General features: G+C 54.0%; 1 protein-coding gene across 1 annotated transcript in view; it reads right to left on the bottom strand.

Moving 5' to 3' along the window:
• Positions 1 to 16,761, bottom strand: part of LOC130272881 (M protein, serotype 6-like) — a 181,568-nt gene extending 164,807 nt beyond the window's left edge. Inside the window, exon 1 of the mRNA XM_056518861.1 lies at positions 16,621 to 16,761. Within this exon, the coding sequence (XP_056374836.1) occupies positions 16,621 to 16,761 (141 nt within the window). The remainder of the gene's footprint in view (positions 1 to 16,620) is intronic.
• Positions 16,762 to 18,731: the final 1,970 nt, after the last annotated feature.

Here is an 18,731-nt window from a genome sequence, read left to right as displayed (position 1 = left end):
TGAGTCTGTAGGAGGAGGACAGAGGAGTGTGGAGGAGGAGGACAGAGGAGTGTGGAGGAGGAGGACAGAGGAGTGTGGAGGAGGACAGAGGAGTCTGGAGGAGGAGGACCGAGGAGTGTGGAGGAGGAGAACAGAGGAGTGTGAAGGAGGAGGACAGAGGAGTGTGGAGGAGGAGGACAGAGGAGTCTGGAGGAGGAGGATAGAGGAGTGTGGAGGAGGAGGACAGAGGAGTGTGGAGGAGGAGGACAGAGGAGTCTGGAGGAGGAGGATAGAGGAGTGTGGAGGAGGAGGACCGAGGAGTGTGGAGGAGGAGGACCGAGGAGTGTGGAGGAGGAGGACAGAGGAGTGTGGAGGAGGAGGACAGAGGAGTCTGGAGGAGAAGGACAGAGGAGTGTGGAGGAGGAGGACAGAGAAGTGTGGAGGAGGACAGAGGAGTCTGGAGGAGGAGGACAGAGGAGTGTGGAGGAGAAAGACAGAGGAGTGTGGAGGAGGAAAGAGGAGCCTGGAGGAGGAGGACAGAGGAGTGTGGAGGAGGAGGACAGATGAGTCTGGAGGAGGAGGACAGAGGAGTGTGGAGGAGGAGGACAGAGGAGTGTGGAGGAGGACAGAGGAGTCTGGAGGAGGAGGACAGATGAGTCTGGAGGAGGACAGAGGAGTGTGGAGGAGGAGGATAGAGGAGTGTGGAGGAGGAGGACAGAGGAGTGTGGAGGAGGACAGAGGAGTTTGGAGGAGGAGGACAGAGGAGTCTGGAGGAGGAGGACAGAGGAGTGTGGAGGAGGAGGACAGAGGAGTGTGGAGGAGGACAGAGGAGTCTGGAGGAGGAGGACAGAGGAGTCTGGAGGAAAAGGACAGAGGAGTGTGGAGGAGGAGGACAGAGGAGTGTGGAGGGAGGAGGATAGAGGAGTGTGGAGGAGGAGGACAGAGGAGTGTGGAGGAGGACAGAGGAGTCTGGAGGAGGAGGCCAGAGGAGTGTGGAGGAGGAGGATAGAGGAGTGTGGAGGAGGAGGACAGAGGAGTGTGGAGGAGGAGGATAGAGGAGTGTGGAGGAGGAGGACAGAGGAGTCTGGAGGAGGAGGACAGAGGAGTCTGGAGAAGGAGGACAGAGGAGTGTGGAGGAGGAGGACAGAGGAGTGTGGAGGAGGAGGACAGAGGAGTGTGGAGGAGGACAGAGGAGTCTGGAGGAGGAGGACAGAGGAGTCTGGAGGAGGAGGACAGAGGAGTGTGGAGGAGGAGGACAGAGGAGTGTGGAGGGAGGACAGAGGAGTCTGGAGGAGGAGGACAGAGGAGTCTGGAGGAGAAGGACAGAGGAGTGTGGAGGAGGAGGACAGAGGAGTCTGGAGGAGGAGGACAGAGGAGTCTGGAGAAGGAGGACAGAGGAGTGTGGAGGAGGAGGACAGAGGAGTGTGGAGGAGGAAGACAGAGGAGTCTGGAGGAGGAGGACAGAGGAGAGTGGAGGAGGAGGACAGAGGAGTGTGGAGAAGGACAGAGGAGTCTGGAGGAGGAGGACAGAGGAGTCTGGAGGAGGAGGACAGAGGAGTGTGGAGGAGGAGGATAGAGGAGTGTGGAGGAGGAGGACAGAGGAGTGTGGAGGAGGACAGAGGAGTCTGGAGGAGGAGGACAGAGGAGTCTGGAGGAGGAGGACAGAGGAGTGTGGAGGAGGAGGACAGAGGAGTGTGGAGGAGGACAGAGGAGTCTGGAGGAGGAGAACAGAGGAGTCTGGAGGAGAAGGACAGAGGAGTGTGGAGGAGGAGGACAGAGGAGTGTGGAGGAGGAGGATAGAGGAGTGTGGAGGAGGAGGACAGAGGAGTGTGGAGGAGGACAGAGGAGTCTGGAGGAGGACAGAGGAGTCTGGAGGAGGAGGACAGAGGAGTCTGGAGGAGGAGGACAGAGGAGTGTGGAGGAGGAGGACAGAGGAGTGTGGAGGAGGACAGAGGAGTCTGGAGGAGGAGGACAGAGGAGTCTGGAGGAGAAGGACAGAGGAGTGTGGAGGAGGAGGACAGAAGAGTGTGAAGGAGGAGGACAGAGGAGTGTGGAGGAGGACAGAGGAGTCTGGAGGAGGAGGACAGAGGAGTGTGGAGGAGGAGGACAGAGGAGTGTGGAGGAGGAGGATAGAGGAGTGTGGAGGAGGAGGACAGAGGAGTGTGGAGGAGGACAGAGAAGTCTGGAGGAGGAGGACAGAGGAGTCTGGAGGAGGAGGACAGAGGAGTGTGGAGGAGGAGGACAGAGGAGTCTGGAGGAGGACAGAGGAGTCTGGAGGAGGAGGACAGAGGAGTCTGGAGGAGAAGGACAGAGGAGTGTGGAGGAGGAGGACAGAGGAGTGTGGAGGAGGAGGACCGAGGAGTGTGGAGGAGGAAAGAGGAGCCTGGAGGAGGAGGACAGAGGAGTGTGGAGGAGGAGGACAGAGGAGTCTGGAGGAGGAGGACAGAGGAGTGTGGAGGAGGAGGACAGAGGAGTGTGGAGGAGGACAGAGGAGTCTGGAGGAGGAGGACAGAGGAGTCTGGAGGAGGACAGAGGAGTGTGGAGGAGGAGGATAGAGGAGTGTGGAGGAGGAGGACAGAGGAGTGTGGAGGAGGACAGAGGAGTCTGGAGGAGGAGGACAGAGGAGTCTGGAGGAGGAGGACAGAGGAGTGTGGAAGAGGAGGACAGAGGAGTGTGGAGGAGGAGGACAGAGGAGTGTGGAGGAGGACAGAGGAGTCTGGAGGAGGAGGACAGAGGAGTGTGGAGGAGGACAGAGGAGTCTGGAGGAGGAGGACAGAGGAGTCTGGAGGAAAAGGACAGAGGAGTGTGGAGGAGGAGGACAGAGGAGTGTGGAGGAGGAGGATAGAGGAGTGTGGAGGAGGAGGACAGAGGAGTGTGGAGGAGGACAGAGGAGTCTGGAGGAGGAGGACAGAGGAGTGTGGAGGAGGAGGACAGAGGAGTGTGGAGGAGGACAGAGGAGTCTGGAGGAGGAGGACAGAGGAGTCTGGAGGAGAAGGACAGAGGAGTGTGGAGGAGGAGGACAGAAGAGTGTGAAGGAGGAGGACAGAGGAGTGTGGAGGAGGACAGAGGAGTCTGGAGGAGGAGGACAGAGGAGTGTGGAGGAGGAGGACAGAGAAGTGTGGAGGAGGAGGACAGAGGAGTGTGGAGGAGGAGGACAGAGGAGTGTGGAGGAGGACAGAGGAGTCTGGAGGAGGAGGACAGTGGAGTGTGGAGGAGGAGGACAGAGGAGTGTGGAGGAGGAGGATAGAGGAGTGTGGAGGAGGAGGACAGAGGAGTGTGGAGGAGGACAGAGGAGTCTGGAGGAGGAGGACAGAGGAGTCTGGAGGAGGAGGACAGAGGAGTGTGGAGGAGGAGGACAGAGGAGTGTGGAGGAGGACAGAGGAGTCTGGAGGAGGAGGACAGAGGAGTCTGGAGGAGAAGGACAGAGGAGTGTGGAGGAGGAGGACAGAGGAGTCTGGAGGAGGAGGACAGAGGAGTCTGGAGAAGGAGGACAGAGGAGTGTGGAGGAGGAGGACAGAGGAGTGTGGAGGAGGACAGAGGTGTCTGGAGGAGGAGGACAGAGGAGTCTGGAGGAGGAGGACAGAGGAGTGTGGAGGAGAAGGGAGGAGAGAAGGACAGAGAGTGTGGAGGAGGACAGAGGAGCTTGGAGGAGGAGGACAGAGGAGTGTGGAGGAGGAAGACAGAGGAGTCTGGAGGAGGAGGACAGAGGAGAGTGGAGGAGGAGGACAGAGGAGTGTGGAGGAGAACAGAGGAGTCTGGAGGAGGAGGACAGAGGAGTCTGGAGGAGGAGGACAGAGGAGTGTGGAGGAGGAGGATAGAGGAGTGTGGAGGAGGAGGACAGAGGAGTGTGGAGGAGGACAGAGGAGTCTGGAGGAGGAGGACAGAGGAGTCTGGAGGAGGAGGACAGAGGAGTGTGGAGGAGGAGGACAGAGGAGTGTGGAGGAGGACAGAGGAGTCTGGAGGAGGAGAACAGAGGAGTCTGGAGGAGAAGGACAGAGGAGTGTGGAGGAGGAGGACAGAGGAGTGTGGAGGAGGAGGATAGAGGAGTGTGGAGGAGGAGGACAGAGGAGTGTGGAGGAGGACAGAGGAGTCTGGAGGAGGAGGACAGAGGAGTCTGGAGGAGGAGGACAGAGGAGTGTGGAGGAGGAGGAGGAGGACAGAGGAGTGTGGAGGAGGACAGAGGAGTCTGGAGGAGGAGGAGGACAGAGGAGTCTGGAGGAGAAGGACAGAGGAGTGTGGAGGAGGAGGACAGAGGAGTGTGGAGGAGGACAGAGGAGTCTGGAGGAGGAGGACAGAGGAGTCTGGAGGAGGAGGACAGAGGAGTGTGGAGGAGGAGGACAGAGGAGTGTGGGAGGAGGACAGAGGAGTCTGGAGGAGGAGGACAGAGGAGTCTGGAGGAGAAGGACAGAGGAGTGTGGAGGAGGAGGACAGAGGAGTCTGGAGGAGGAGGACAGAGGAGTCTGGAGAAGGAGGACAGAGGAGTGTGGAGGAGGAGGACAGAGGAGTGTGGAGGAGGAGGACAGAGGAGTGTGGAGGAGGACAGAGGAGTCTGGAGGAGGAGGACAGAGGAGTCTGGAGGAGGAGGACAGAGGAGTGTGGAGGAGGAGGACAGAGGAGTGTGGAGGAGGACAGAGGAGTCTGGAGGAGGAGGACAGAGGAGTCTGGAGGAGAAGGACAGAGGAGTGTGGAGGAGGAGGACAGAGGAGTCTGGAGGAGGAGGACAGAGGAGTCTGGAGAAGGAGGACAGAGGAGTGTGGAGGAGGAGGACAGAGGAGTGTGGAGGAGGAAGACAGAGGAGTCTGGAGGAGGAGGACAGAGGAGAGTGGAGGAGGAGGACAGAGGAGTGTGGAGGAGGACAGAGGAGTCTGGAGGAGGAGGACAGAGGAGTCTGGAGGAGGAGGACAGAGGAGTGTGGAGGAGGAGGATAGAGGAGTGTGGAGGAGGAGGACAGAGGAGTGTGGAGGAGGACAGAGGAGTCTGGAGGAGGAGGACAGAGGAGTCTGGAGGAGGAGGACAGAGGAGTGTGGAGGAGGAGGACAGAGGAGTGTGGAGGAGGACAGAGGAGTCTGGAGGAGGAGAACAGAGGAGTCTGGAGGAGAAGGACAGAGGAGTGTGGAGGAGGAGGACAGAGGAGTGTGGAGGAGGAGGATAGAGGAGTGTGGAGGAGGAGGACAGAGGAGTGTGGAGGAGGACAGAGGAGTCTGGAGGAGGACAGAGGAGTCTGGAGGAGGAGGACAGAGGAGTCTGGAGGAGGAGGACAGAGGAGTGTGGAGGAGGAGGACAGAGGAGTGTGGAGGAGGACAGAGGAGTCTGGAGGAGGAGGACAGAGGAGTCTGGAGGAGAAGGACAGAGGAGTGTGGAGGAGGAGGACAGAAGAGTGTGAAGGAGGAGGACAGAGGAGTGTGGAGGAGGACAGAGGAGTCTGGAGGAGGAGGACAGAGGAGTGTGGAGGAGGAGGACAGAGGAGTGTGGAGGAGGAGGATAGAGGAGTGTGGAGGAGGAGGACAGAGGAGTGTGGAGGAGGACAGAGAAGTCTGGAGGAGGAGGACAGAGGAGTCTGGAGGAGGACAGAGGAGTGTGGAGGAGGAGGACAGAGGAGTCTGGAGGAGGACAGAGGAGTCTGGAGGAGGAGGACAGAGGAGTCTGGAGGAGAAGGACAGAGGAGTGTGGAGGAGGAGGACAGAGGAGTGTGGAGGAGGAGGACCGAGGAGTGTGGAGGAGGAGGATAGAGGAGTGTGGAGGAGGGCAGAGGAGTGTGGAGGAGGACAGAGGAGTCTGTAGGAGGAGGACAGAGGAGTGTGGAGGAGGAGGACAGAGGAGTGTGGAGGAGGAGGACAGAGGAGTGTGGAGGAGGACAGAGGAGTCTGGAGGAGGAGGACCGAGGAGTGTGGAGGAGGAGAACAGAGGAGTGTGAAGGAGGAGGACAGAGGAGTGTGGAGGAGGAGGACAGAGGAGTCTGGAGGAGGAGGATAGAGGAGTGTGGAGGAGGAGGACAGAGGAGTGTGGAGGAGGAGGACAGAGGAGTCTGGAGGAGGAGGATAGAGGAGTGTGGAGGAGGAGGACCGAGGAGTGTGGAGGAGGAGGACCGAGGAGTGTGGAGGAGGAGGACAGAGGAGTGTGGAGGAGGAGGACAGAGGAGTCTGGAGGAGAAGGACAGAGGAGTGTGGAGGAGGAGGACAGAGAAGTGTGGAGGAGGACAGAGGAGTCTGGAGGAGGAGGACAGAGGAGTGTGGAGGAGAAAGACAGAGGAGTGTGGAGGAGGAAAGAGGAGCCTGGAGGAGGAGGACAGAGGAGTGTGGAGGAGGAGGACAGAGGAGTCTGGAGGAGGAGGACAGAGGAGTGTGGAGGAGGAGGACAGAGGAGTGTGGAGGAGGACAGAGGAGTCTGGAGGAGGAGGACAGATGAGTCTGGAGGAGGACAGAGGAGTGTGGAGGAGGAGGATAGAGGAGTGTGGAGGAGGAGGACAGAGGAGTGTGGAGGAGGACAGAGGAGTTTGGAGGAGGAGGACAGAGGAGTCTGGAGGAGGAGGACAGAGGAGTGTGGAGGAGGAGGACAGAGGAGTGTGGAGGAGGACAGAGGAGTCTGGAGGAGGAGGACAGAGGAGTCTGGAGGAAAAGGACAGAGGAGTGTGGAGGAGGAGGACAGAGGAGTGTGGAGGAGGAGGATAGAGGAGTGTGGAGGAGGAGGACAGAGGAGTGTGGAGGAGGACAGAGGAGTCTGGAGGAGGAGGCCAGAGGAGTCTGGAGGAGGAGGACAGAGGAGTGTGGAGGAGGAGGACAGAGGAGTGTGGAGGAGGACAGAGGAGTCTGGAGGAGGAGGACAGAGGAGTCTGGAGGAGAAGGACAGAGGAGTGTGGAGGAGGAGGACAGAAGAGTGTGAAGGAGGAGGACAGAGGAGTGTGGAGGAGGACAGAGGAGTCTGGAGGAGGAGGACAGAGGAGTGTGGAGGAGGAGGACAGAGAAGTGTGGAGGAGGAGGACAGAGGAGTGTGGAGGAGGAGGACAGAGGAGTGTGGAGGAGGACAGAGGAGTCTGGAGGAGGAGGACAGTGGAGTGTGGAGGAGGAGGACAGAGGAGTGTGGAGGAGGAGGATAGAGGAGTGTGGAGGAGGAGGACAGAGGAGTGTGGAGGAGGACAGAGGAGTCTGGAGGAGGAGGACAGAGGAGTGTGGAGGAGGAGGACAGAGGAGTGTGGAGGAGGACAGAGGAGTCTGGAGGAGGAGGACAGAGGAGTCTGGAGGAGAAGGACAGAGGAGTGTGGAGGAGGAGGACAGAGGAGTGTGGAGGAGGACAGAGGAGTCTGGAGGAGGAGAACAGAGGAGTCTGGAGAAGGAGGACAGAGGAGTGTGGAGGAGGAGGACAGAGGAGTGTGGAGGAGGACAGAGGTGTCTGGAGGAGGAGGACAGAGGAGTCTGGAGGAGGAGGACAGAGGAGTGTGGAGGAGAAGGACAGAGGAGTGTGGAGGAGGACAGAGGAGCTTGGAGGAGGAGGACAGAGGAGTGTGGAGGAGGAAGACAGAGGAGTCTGGAGGAGGAGGACAGAGGAGAGTGGAGGAGGAGGACAGAGGAGTGTGGAGGAGGAGGACAGAGGAGTCTGGAGGAGGAGGACAGAGGAGTCTGGAGGAGAAGGACAGAGGAGTGTGGAGGAGGAGGACAGAGGAGTGTGGAGGAGGACAGAGGAGTCTGGAGGAGGAGAACAGAGGAGTGTGGAGGAGGAGGACAGAGGAGTGTGGAGGAGGAGGAGGACAGAGGAGTGTGGAGGAGGACAGAGGAGTCTGGAGGAGGAGAACAGAGGAGTCTGGAGGAGAAGGACAGAGGAGTGTGGAGGAGGAGGACAGAGGAGTGTGGAGGAGGACAGAGGAGTCTGGAGGAGGAGAACAGAGGAGTGTGGAGGAGGAGGACAGAGGAGTGTGGAGGAGGAGGACAGAGGAGTGTGGAGGAGGACAGAGGAGTCTGGAGGAGGAGAACAGAGTAGTCTGGAGGAGAAGGACAGAGGAGTGTGGAGGAGGAGGACAGAGGAGTGTGGAGGAGGAGGATAGAGGAGTGTGGAGGAGAAGGACAGAGGAGTGTGGAGGAGGACAGAGGAGTCTGGAGGAGGAGGACAGAGGAGTCTGGAGGAGGAGGACAGAGGAGTGTGGAGGAGGAGGACAGAGGAGTGTGGAGGAGGACAGAGGAGTCTGGAGGAGGAGGACAGAGGAGTCTGGAGGAGAAGGACAGAGGAGTGTGGAGGAGGAGGACAGAGGAGTGTGGAGGAGGACAGAGGAGTCTGGAGGAGGAGAACAGAGGAGTGTGGAGGAGGAGGACAGAGGAGTGTGGAGGAGGAGGACAGAGGAGTGTGGAGGAGGACAGAGGAGTCTGGAGGAGGAGGACAGAGGAGTCTGGAGGAGGAGGACAGAGGAGTGTGGAGGAGGAGGACAGAGGAGTGTGGAGGAGGACAGAGGAGTCTGGAGGAGGAGGACAGAGGAGTCTGGAGGAGAAGAACAGAGGAGTGTGGAGGAGGAGGACAGAGGAGTCTGGAGGAGGAGGACAGAGGAGTCTGAAGAAGGAGGACAGAGGAGTGTGGAGGAGGAGGACAGAGGAGTGTGGAGGAGGAGGACAGAGGAGTGTGGAGGAGGACAGAGGAGTCTGGAGGAGGAGGACAGAGGAGTCTGGAGGAGGAGGACAGAGGAGTGTGGAGGAGGAGGACAGAGGAGTGTGGAGGAGGACAGAGGAGTCTGGAGGAGGAGGACAGAGGAGTCTGGAGGAGAAGGACAGAGGAGTGTGGAGGAGGAGGACAGATTAGTCTGGAGGAGGAGGACAGAGGAGTCTGGAGAAGGGAGGACAGAGGAGTGTGGAGGAGGAGGACAGAGGAGTGTGGAGGAGGACAGAGGTGTCTGGAGGAGGAGGACAGAGGAGTCTGGAGGAGGAGGACAGAGGAGTGTGGAGGAGAAGGACAGAGGAGTGTGGAGGAGGACAGAGGAGCTTGGAGGAGGAGGACAGAGGAGTGTGGAGGAGGAAGACAGAGGAGTCTGGAGGAGGAGGACAGAGGAGAGTGGAGGAGGAGGACAGAGGAGTGTGGAGGAGGACAGAGGAGTCTGGAGGAGGAGGACAGAGGAGTCTGGAGGAGGAGGACAGAGGAGTGTGGAGGAGGAGGATAGAGGAGTGTGGAGGAGGAGGACAGAGGAGTGTGGAGGAGGACAGAGGAGTCTGGAGGAGGAGGACAGAGGAGTCTGGAGGAGGAGGACAGAGAAGTGTGGAGGAGGAGGACAGAGGAGTGTGGAGGAGGACAGAGGAGTCTGGAGGAGGAGAACAGAGGAGTCTGGAGGAGAAGGACAGAGGAGTGTGGAGGAGGAGGACAGAGGAGTGTGGAGGAGGAGGATAGAGGAGTGTGGAGGAGGAGGACAGAGGAGTGTGGAGGAGGACAGAGGAGTCTGGAGGAGGAGGACAGAGGAGTCTGGAGGAGGAGGACAGAGGAGTGTGGAGGAGGAGGACAGAGGAGTGTGGAGGAGGACAGAGGAGTCTGGAGGAGGAGGACAGAGGAGTCTGGAGGAGAAGGACAGAGGAGTGTGGAGGAGGAGGACAGAGGAGTGTGGAGGAGGACAGAGGAGTCTGGAGGAGGAGAACAGAGGAGTGTGGAGGAGGAGGACAGAGGAGTGTGGAGGAGGAGGACAGAGGAGTGTGGAGGAGGACAGAGGAGTCTGGAGGAGGAGGACAGAGGAGTCTGGAGGAGGAGGACAGAGGAGTGTGGAGGAGGAGGACAGAGGAGTGTGGAGGAGGACAGAGGAGTCTGGAGGAGGAGGACAGAGGAGTCTGGAGGAGAAGGACAGAGGAGTGTGGAGGAGGAGGACAGAGGAGTCTGCAGGAGGAGGACAGAGGAGTCTGGAGAAGGAGGACAGAGGAGTGTGGAGGAGGAGGACAGAGGAGTGTGGAGGAGGAGGACAGAGGAGTGTGGAGGAGGACAGAGGAGTCTGGAGGAGGAGGACAGAGGAGTCTGGAGGAGGAGGACAGAGGAGTGTGGAGGAGGAGGACAGAGGAGTGTGGAGGAGGACAGAGGAGTCTGGAGGAGGAGGACAGAGGAGTCTGGAGGAGAAGGACAGAGGAGTGTGGAGGAGGAGGACAGAGGAGTCTGGAGGAGGAGGACAGAGGAGTCTGGAGAAGGAGGACAGAGGAGTGTGGAGGAGGAGGACAGAGGAGTGTGGAGGAGGACAGAGGTGTCTGGAGGAGGAGGACAGAGGAGTCTGGAGGAGGAGGACAGAGGAGTGTGGAGGAGAAGGACAGAGGAGTGTGGAGGAGGACAGAGGAGCTTGGAGGAGGAGGACAGAGGAGTGTGGAGGAGGAAGACAGAGGAGTCTGGAGGAGGAGGACAGAGGAGAGTGGAGGAGGAGGACAGAGGAGTGTGGAGGAGGACAGAGGAGTCTGGAGGAGGAGGACAGAGGAGTCTGGAGGAGGAGGACAGAGGAGTGTGGAGGAGGAGGATAGAGGAGTGTGGAGGAGGAGGACAGAGGAGTGTGGAGGAGGACAGAGGAGTCTGGAGGAGGAGGACAGAGGAGTCTGGAGGAGGAGGACAGAGAAGTGTGGAGGAGGAGGACAGAGGAGTGTGGAGGAGGACAGAGGAGTCTGGAGGAGGAGAACAGAGGGAAGTCTGGAGGAGAAGGACAAAGGAGTGTGGAGGAGAAGGACAGAGGAGTGTGGAGGAGGAGGATAGAGGAGTGTGGAGGAGGAGGACAGAGGAGTGAGGAGGAGGACAGAGGAGTCTGGAGGAGGAGGACAGAGGAGTGTGGAGGAGGAGGACAGAGGAGTGTGGAGGAGGACAGAGGAGTCTGGAGGAGGAGGACAGAGGAGTCTGGAGGAGAAGGACAGAGGAGTGTGGAGGAGGAGGACAGAAGAGTCTGAAGGAGGAGGACAGAGGAGTGTGGAGGAGGACAGAGGAGTCTGGAGGAGGAGGACAGAGGAGTGTGGAGTAGGAGGACAGAGGAGTGTGGAGGAGGAGGATAGAGGAGTGTGGAGGAGGAGGACAGAGGAGTGTGGAGGAGGACAGAGAAGTCTGGAGGAGGAGGACAGAGGAGTCTGGAGGAGGAGGACAGAGGAGTGTGGAGGAGGAGGACAGAGGAGTCTGGAGGAGGACAGAGGAGTCTGGAGGAGGAGGACAGAGGAGTCTGGAGGAGAAGGACAGAGGAGTGTGGAGGAGGAGGACAGAGGAGTGTGGAGGAGGAGGACCGAGGAGTGTGGAGGAGGAGGATAGAGGAGTGTGGAGGAGGACAGAGGAGTGTGGAGGAGGACAGAGGAGTCTGTAGGAGGAGGACAGAGGAGTCTGGAGGAGGAGGACAGAGGAGTGTGGAGGAGGAGGACAGAGGAGTGTGGAGGAGGAGGACAGAGGAGTGTGTAGGAGGACAGAGGAGTCTGGAGGAGGAGGACCGAGGAGTGTGGAGGAGGAGGACAGAGGAGTGTGAAGGAGGAGGACAGAGGAGTGTGGAGGAGGAGGACAGAGGAGTCTGGAGGAGGAGGATAGAGGAGTGTGGAGGAGGAGGACAGAGGAGTGTGGAGGAGGAGGACAGAGGAGTCTGGAGGAGGAGGATAGAGGAGTGTGGAGGAGGAGGACCGAGGAGTGTGGAGGAGGAGGACCGAGGAGTGTGGAGGAGGAGGACAGAGGAGTGTGGAGGAGGAGGACAGAGGAGTGTGGAGGAGGAGGACAGAGGAGTGTGGAGGAGGAGGATAGAGGAGCCTGGGGGAGGAGGACAGAGGAGTGTGGAGGAGGAGGACAGAGGAGTGTGGAGGAGGAGGACAGAGGAGTCTGGAGGAGGGCAGAGGAGTGTGGAGGAGGAGGATAGAGGAGTGTGGAGGAGGAGGGCAGAGGAGTGTGGAGGAGGAGGATAGAGGAGTGTGGAGGAGGAGGATAGAGGAGTCTGGAGGAGGAGGATAGAGGAGTGTGGAGGAGGAGGGCAGAGGAGTGTGGAGGAGGAGGATAGAGGAGTGTGGAGGAGGAGGATAGAGGAGTGTGGAGGAGTTTGAATAAAAAAAAAAAAACCCTTTTTGTCTTAGAGTGCTGCTGGATAAGTAAACTATATAAAAAAAAAATAAAAAAATAAAAAGTGAAAGTGCTTTATAGACGGAGCAAATAAACACATTGGGGGATATTTATCAAAGTTGTCTATGTCCCGCATCAATATAGACCAAACTCCAGAGGGTTAGTCCGGTCTATTGTGCACCTAATTTATCAAATGGCGCACGGCTCTTGATAAATTCTGCGCACAGACTTCGGGATCTATGCTTTAGACTGTATTTAAACCTGCTCCAACATGGTCTGACATTTCGGCGCACTTTCAGCCAATGCGACTTGTCGCTGATAAGTCGCTTTTGATAAATTCAGCACCAATGCATTTCCATCTAAAATAGACGCATGCATCATGTTCTAAAAATCCTCTACAGCAAAAGTCGCAGAAAAGTCGCACATATTTAGACTGCGACTTTTTGTGCGACAAATTTAGACAAGAAAAACCAGTCTAAATCCTTTGATAAATCTCCCCCAACATGTCTGAGCCCAATCTGGAATCACCTCCGTCTGTTTATTGTTCTGTTCACACCTACACGATTTTGTGCCGATTGGATGCGCAGGATTTTGTGCTGCAGATTTCAGTGTAAAGTGAATGACTGAGCACAGCTGGAAATCCTGCGCAGAACACTGTACGTGTGAATAGACCCTAAGAGTGCAGCATATAATAAGTCATTTCCTATGAAGTCTCTGCAGGTTCCGGACTCCGTGGGGGGAGCGGTAACATTTCTGACTGTACGGCAGCAGTGACCGGATCCAAAAACCACAAAAACCTCAGGATTAAAATACCTTACAAATACCTCCAAACAATGTGCCTCCAGCTGTTACAAAACTACAACTCCCAGGAAGCACACATAGAATGCTGGAAACAACTCCAAAGAGCATACACTATAATCCACACCATACTGCAAAAGTCATCAATCTATACAGCAGTGTTCCCCAACCAGTGTGCCTCCAGCTGTTGCAAAACTACAACTCCCAGCATGCCTGGACTGCACTAGGAAACACACATAGAATGCTGGAAACAACTGCAAAGAGCATACACTATAATCAGCACCATACTGCAAAAGTCATATACAGCAGTGTTCCCCAACCAGTGTGCCTTCAGCTGTTGCAAAACTACAACTCCCAGCATGTCCGGACAGCCAACGGCTGTCCGGTCATGCTGGGAGTTGTAGTTTTGCATGGGGAGTTATCTCAATGTTCACCACTTCTTATGCCAATGTTTTCCAACCAGTGTGCCTCCAGCTGTTGCAATACTAAACCTCCAACATGCCCAGACAGCCAATGGATTGTATACTCCTGTGGCAATGGGATGCATCTAAATGATTAAGAGGTGAAAATACCTCTTTGCTCCCCTCTCAGGCTCCTTACTCCTCCACCTCCCTCCTAAACTGTAAAAATGTGTGTAAAAGTTGGAATAGCTCACTGAGGGATCAGGTTACAGCTGCCCATAGAAGTCAATGGAGAGGGAAGGGAGGAGTATGTGTAAGCCTGACGCAGAAAGCCTGAAGAAAGCTCTAGCATTTTTTATGTAACCCCAAAGCCGCTGTGGCCTGACGGAGCACCGAGGGGCATGATACGGTCCGTGAACTCCCCCCGGATCCACCTGCCGCCTCCCTGCTCGGACCGATGAGGTCCATGAAGTGAATGTTCCCAGTTACCTGCCTGCAATCATCACGGTGAGCCTTCCGCAGAGCAGAGATGCAGTGTAAAGCATAGGGGACAGGCTCAAGTCCTGTAGGAACGAGTGGGAACTAAGTTCCTGCACTTTTTCCACAGCAGGAACACAGTTCCCATTAGCAGGAGTTCTTCAGTGGAAATCTTGGGTGAGTTCCTGCACTTTTTTTCCCCCAGGACTTGACCCCTGATAGGGGAGCGTTTAGAAAGTGGGCGCTGGAGCCATCAGTCAAATCTTCCATTATTATTTTTTCAGGGATCATACACAGAACAAATACAGCGTCAGACTTTATCTGCTTCTGACCGGTATGGGGGGGGGATTCACCCCGTGTGGCCTGGATTGGCCTGGATTGCCCCACTTTGTACATGGTATACGAAACTTAGAAATGTGTTTTATTATACAGTCTAATATAGGGATGTTCATGATCTTCTCCAACGAAATCCCAGTCATGATCCCAGGATTCTTGGGCTTTGGATCTTTCGGATTGATTCTTGATTCTTTTCTCGGTGGTCCCATAGTCAGCGCGGGTCCTGTTGGTATAAAAGAAGCAGGATCAGAATCATAGTGTCCCGAAGTTAATAACTTTTTCATTTTGATACATTTAGTGCTCTACACACCAAAAAAGCTAAGTCTGGGCTGCTGTATTTTTGCAACTTTTTGTTGTTTTTTACAGAAAAATTTGCAACTTTTTTTTTAAGTCACAGTTGATAAATGCGTTACCACTTGAAAAGGCTAACCCGAAATGGGTACTCCGGTGGAAAACCAAACTTTTCGAATTAACAAGTGCCAGAAATTTCTATGGATTTGCAAATATCTTAACCCTTCCAGCACTTAGCAGCTGCTGTATGCTCCACAGGAAGTTGTGTAGTTCTTTCCAGTCTGACCACAGTGCTCTCTGCTGCCACCTCTGTCCATGTCAGGAACCGTCCGGAGCAGGAGAGGTTTGCTATGGGGATTTGTTCCTGCTCTGGACAGACTGGAACAAACTACACAACTTCCTGTGGAGCATACAGCAGCTGATAAGTACTGGAAGGGTTAAGATTTTTCTATAGAAGTAATTTACAGATCTGTGTAACTTTCTGGCACCAGTTTATTTGAACACATTTGTTTTCCACCGGAGTACCCCTTTAACAGTTGGTCGGTACAAGCGTAAACAAAAAAATCGCAAAAACAGCCACGAATGCTGCGCAGCGCCAACATTGCAACAAATATACACACAAAAAACAGCTCTTCCCTCAAATGTCCTCTATTACCTATGTCTAATAATGGGGCAAAAAATTCGTTAAATCACAGATCAGCAGATTTCTAATTTTAGGTTTTACTGGAAGATAATACGCACATTCCAATTTTACAGTCTAAATTTTAATTAATTTCATTTGTTATTTAAAAAAATAAAAATACTGCCATACGCTGCCCAACAAAATGCACTATATTCCATGTGCTTCTATACAGTACCTGAATTTCTTCACCACTTTACATGCCTACATTACATGTTTCATACAATGTTTACAGTATGGTGCGGATTATAGTGCCAGCATGCTAGGACAGCAACAGCTGGAGACACCCTGGTTGGGAAGCACTGCTGTAGTGATCGCTGACATGTGCAGTATGGTGCTGATTATAGTGTATGCTCTGTGCAGTTGTTTCCAGCATTCTATGTGCGTTTCCTAGTGCCTAGTTTCTAATCAGTCCGGGCATGCTGGGAGCTGTAGTTTGCAACAGCTGGAGGCACACTGGTTGGGAATAACTGCTGTAGTGATCGCTGACATGTGCAGTATGGTGCTGATTATAGTGTATGCTCTGTGCAGTTGTTTCCAGCATTCTATGTGCGTTTCCTAGTGCCTAGTTTCTAATCAGTCCGGGCATGCTGGGAGCTGTAGTTTGCAACAGCTGGAGGCACACTGGTTGGGAATAACTGCTGTATAGATCGCTGACATGTGCAGTATGGTGCTGATTATAGTGTATGCTCTGTGCAGTTGTTTCCAGCATTCTATGTGCGTTTCCTAATGCCTAGTTTCTAGTCAGTCCGGGCATGCTGGGAGCTGTAGTTTTGCAAGAACTGGAGGCACTCTGGTTGGGAATCACTGCTGTATTGATCGCTGACGTGTGCAGTATGGTGCTGATTATAGTGTATGCTCTGTGCAGTGTTTCCAGCATTCTGAGTGTGTTTCCTATTGCCTTGTTTCTAATCGGTCCGGGCATGATGGGAGCTGTAGTTTTGCAACAGCTGGAGGCACACTGCTTGGGAAACACTGGTGTAAGGAGTGGTGAACTTTGAGACAACTCCCTTTGCAAAACTACAACACCTAGCATGCCCAGACAGCCAACGGCTGTCTGGGCATGCTAGGAGTTGTAGTTTTGCTACAGCTGGAGGAACCCTGGTTGGGAAACACTGCTGTATAGATGACTGACATTTGCAGTATAATGCGGATTATCGCATATACTCTGTGCAATTAATTCCAGCATTTTAAGTGCCTTGTTTCTAGTCAGTCCAGGCATGCTGGGAGTTATAGTAGGCGGCCGGATGACTGTAGAGCAGTGGTCTCCAACCTGCGGACCTCCAGATGTGACAAAACTACAACCCCCAGCATGCCCGGACAGCCAAAGGCTGTCTGGGCATGCTGGGAGTTGTAATTTTGCAACATCTGGAGGTCCGCAGGTTGGAGGCCACTGCTGTAGAGGAACATTACATATAGATAAGATCGCCTATAATCCGCACCATAATCTCCAACCCTAAAATCTTATCTTTTGCGGCAGCTCCTTGGCATTGAGCGCTGTTCCTCTGCTTATACCAGAATGCCCAGAGATTCTCCTGTTCTGACTCCCCGGGTGTATTCCATGTAATGTCTATTGTCCTATTAAATTTATCTACATCATGCAGAATCTATATATATATATATATATATATATATATATATATATATATATATCCTCACCTTCTCCTCATTCTCATCATATGGATTCTGATCCTTCTGGTCCTCAGGGATAGGCGAGGACTGAGCCATTGGCATAATCTCCAGGACCAACCCAAGAAGAAGCAGCAGACACCAGGAGACGTCTTCTCTTCTTCTGTACATCTTCCCTGATGACATCCAGTATAGCAGAGGATTAGATCCCTCAGCTGATGTTATACGGAGGAGACGACATATAAAAATAAAGCTACGGACCGCAGTCCGGGGGGACATTTATAATCTTTCCTTCAATAGGAAATGAAGCCAAATGGTTCGGGGCAGAAGAAACTTCCCTATGGAGAAAAGTTACCATGAAGTGTTTTCTATGGGACAAAGGAGACGTTGTTAGGAGGAAAAAAAAGGAGTTCTTATATAATTTAATTAAGAAGCAAAAAGGTGACATATATATTCAGGAAATTATAACAAAAAGAGGATTAAGAAGTGACCCAGATGAGATAAAAGAGGTAATATTCAAATATTTGCCTGGGAAGCTGCCCCTTCACGTCTGCTTTCCATCCTATCTTAAGCCTGTGTCTATGCATGTCCAAGCTGTCCTCCATGTATGCTCTCCTCTCTATATACAGCCTGAGTGAGCTGACCTCCAAGTATGTTCTCCTCTCTATATACAGTATGTGTTTGCTGCCCTCCATGTATGCTCTTCTCTCTATATACAGCCAATGTGAGCTGCCCTCCATGTATGCTCTTCTCTCTATATACAGCCTGTGTAAACTGTCCTCATATATGCTCTCCTCTCTATATACAGCCTGTGTAAGGTGCCCTCCATGTATGCTCTCCTCTCTATATACAGCCTATGTGAGCTGTCCTCCATGTATGCACTTCTTTCTGTATACAACCTCCTTCAGCTGTTCTCCATTTATTCTCTCCTCTCTATGTACAGCATGTGTGAGCTGTCCTCCATGTATGGTATCCTCTCTATAAACAGCCTGTGTGAGCTATCCTCCATGTATTCTCTCCTCTCTATATACAGCTTGTGTGAGTGGTCCTCCATACATGCCCTCCTCTCTATATACAGTATATATGAGCTGTCCTCCATGTATGTTATCCTCTCTATATACAGCCTGTGTGAGCTGCCCTCCATGTATGCTCTACTCTCTATATACAGCCTGTGTTAGCCATCCTTCATGTATGCTCTCCTATCTAGATACAGCCTTTGTGAGCTGTCCTTTATGTATGTTCTCCTCTCTATGAACAGCCTGTGCGAGCAGCCCACCGTGTATGCTTTCCTCTATGTATACAGCCTGTGTGAACTGCCCTCCATGTATGCTCTCCTCTCTATATACAGTATGTGTGAGCTGTCCTCCATGTATGTTCTCCTCTCTATATACAGCCTGTATGTGCTGTCCTCCATGTATGCTCTCCTCTCTATATACAGCATGTATGTGCTGTCCTCCATGTATGCTCTCCTCTCTATGTAAAGCATGTGTGAGCTGCCCTCTAAGTACGCTCTCATCTCTATATACAGCCTGTGTGAGCTATCCTCAATGTATGCTCTCCTCTCTATATACAACCTATCATGTATGCCCTTCATGTATGCTCTCCTCTCTCTCTATGTACAGCTTTTGTGAGCTGTCATCCATGTATGCTCTACTCTCTATATACAGCCTGTGTGAGCTGCTCTCCATGTATGCTCTCCTCTCTATATACAGACTGTGTGAGCTGCCCTCCATGTATGCTCTCCTCTCTATATACAGCCTGTGTGAGCTATCCTCCATGTATTCTCTCCTCTCTATATACAGCCTGTGTGAGTAGTTCTCCATATGTGCTCTCCTCTGTATATGCAGCCTGTATGAGCAGTCCTCCATTTATGCTCTCCTCTCTTTATACAACCTGTGTGAGCGGTCCTCCATGTAAGCTCTCCTCTCTATATACACAATATGTGTGAGCTATCCTCCATGTATGCTCTCCTCTCTACAGCCTGTGTGAGCTATCCTCCATGTATGCTCTCCTCTCTATATACAACATGTGTGATCTGTCCTCTGTATATGCTCTCCTTTCTTTATACAGCCTGTGTGAGTGGTCCTCCATGTATGCTCTCCTCTTTTTATACAGCCTGTGTGAGCTATCCTCCATGTATG

This window comes from Hyla sarda, chromosome 5, assembly GCF_029499605.1.
Source record: "Hyla sarda isolate aHylSar1 chromosome 5, aHylSar1.hap1, whole genome shotgun sequence".
Classification (NCBI taxonomy): Eukaryota; Metazoa; Chordata; class Amphibia; order Anura; family Hylidae; genus Hyla; species Hyla sarda.
The sequence above is the reverse complement of the archived record's forward strand: the minus strand, read 5'-3'. Positions and strand labels throughout refer to the sequence as shown.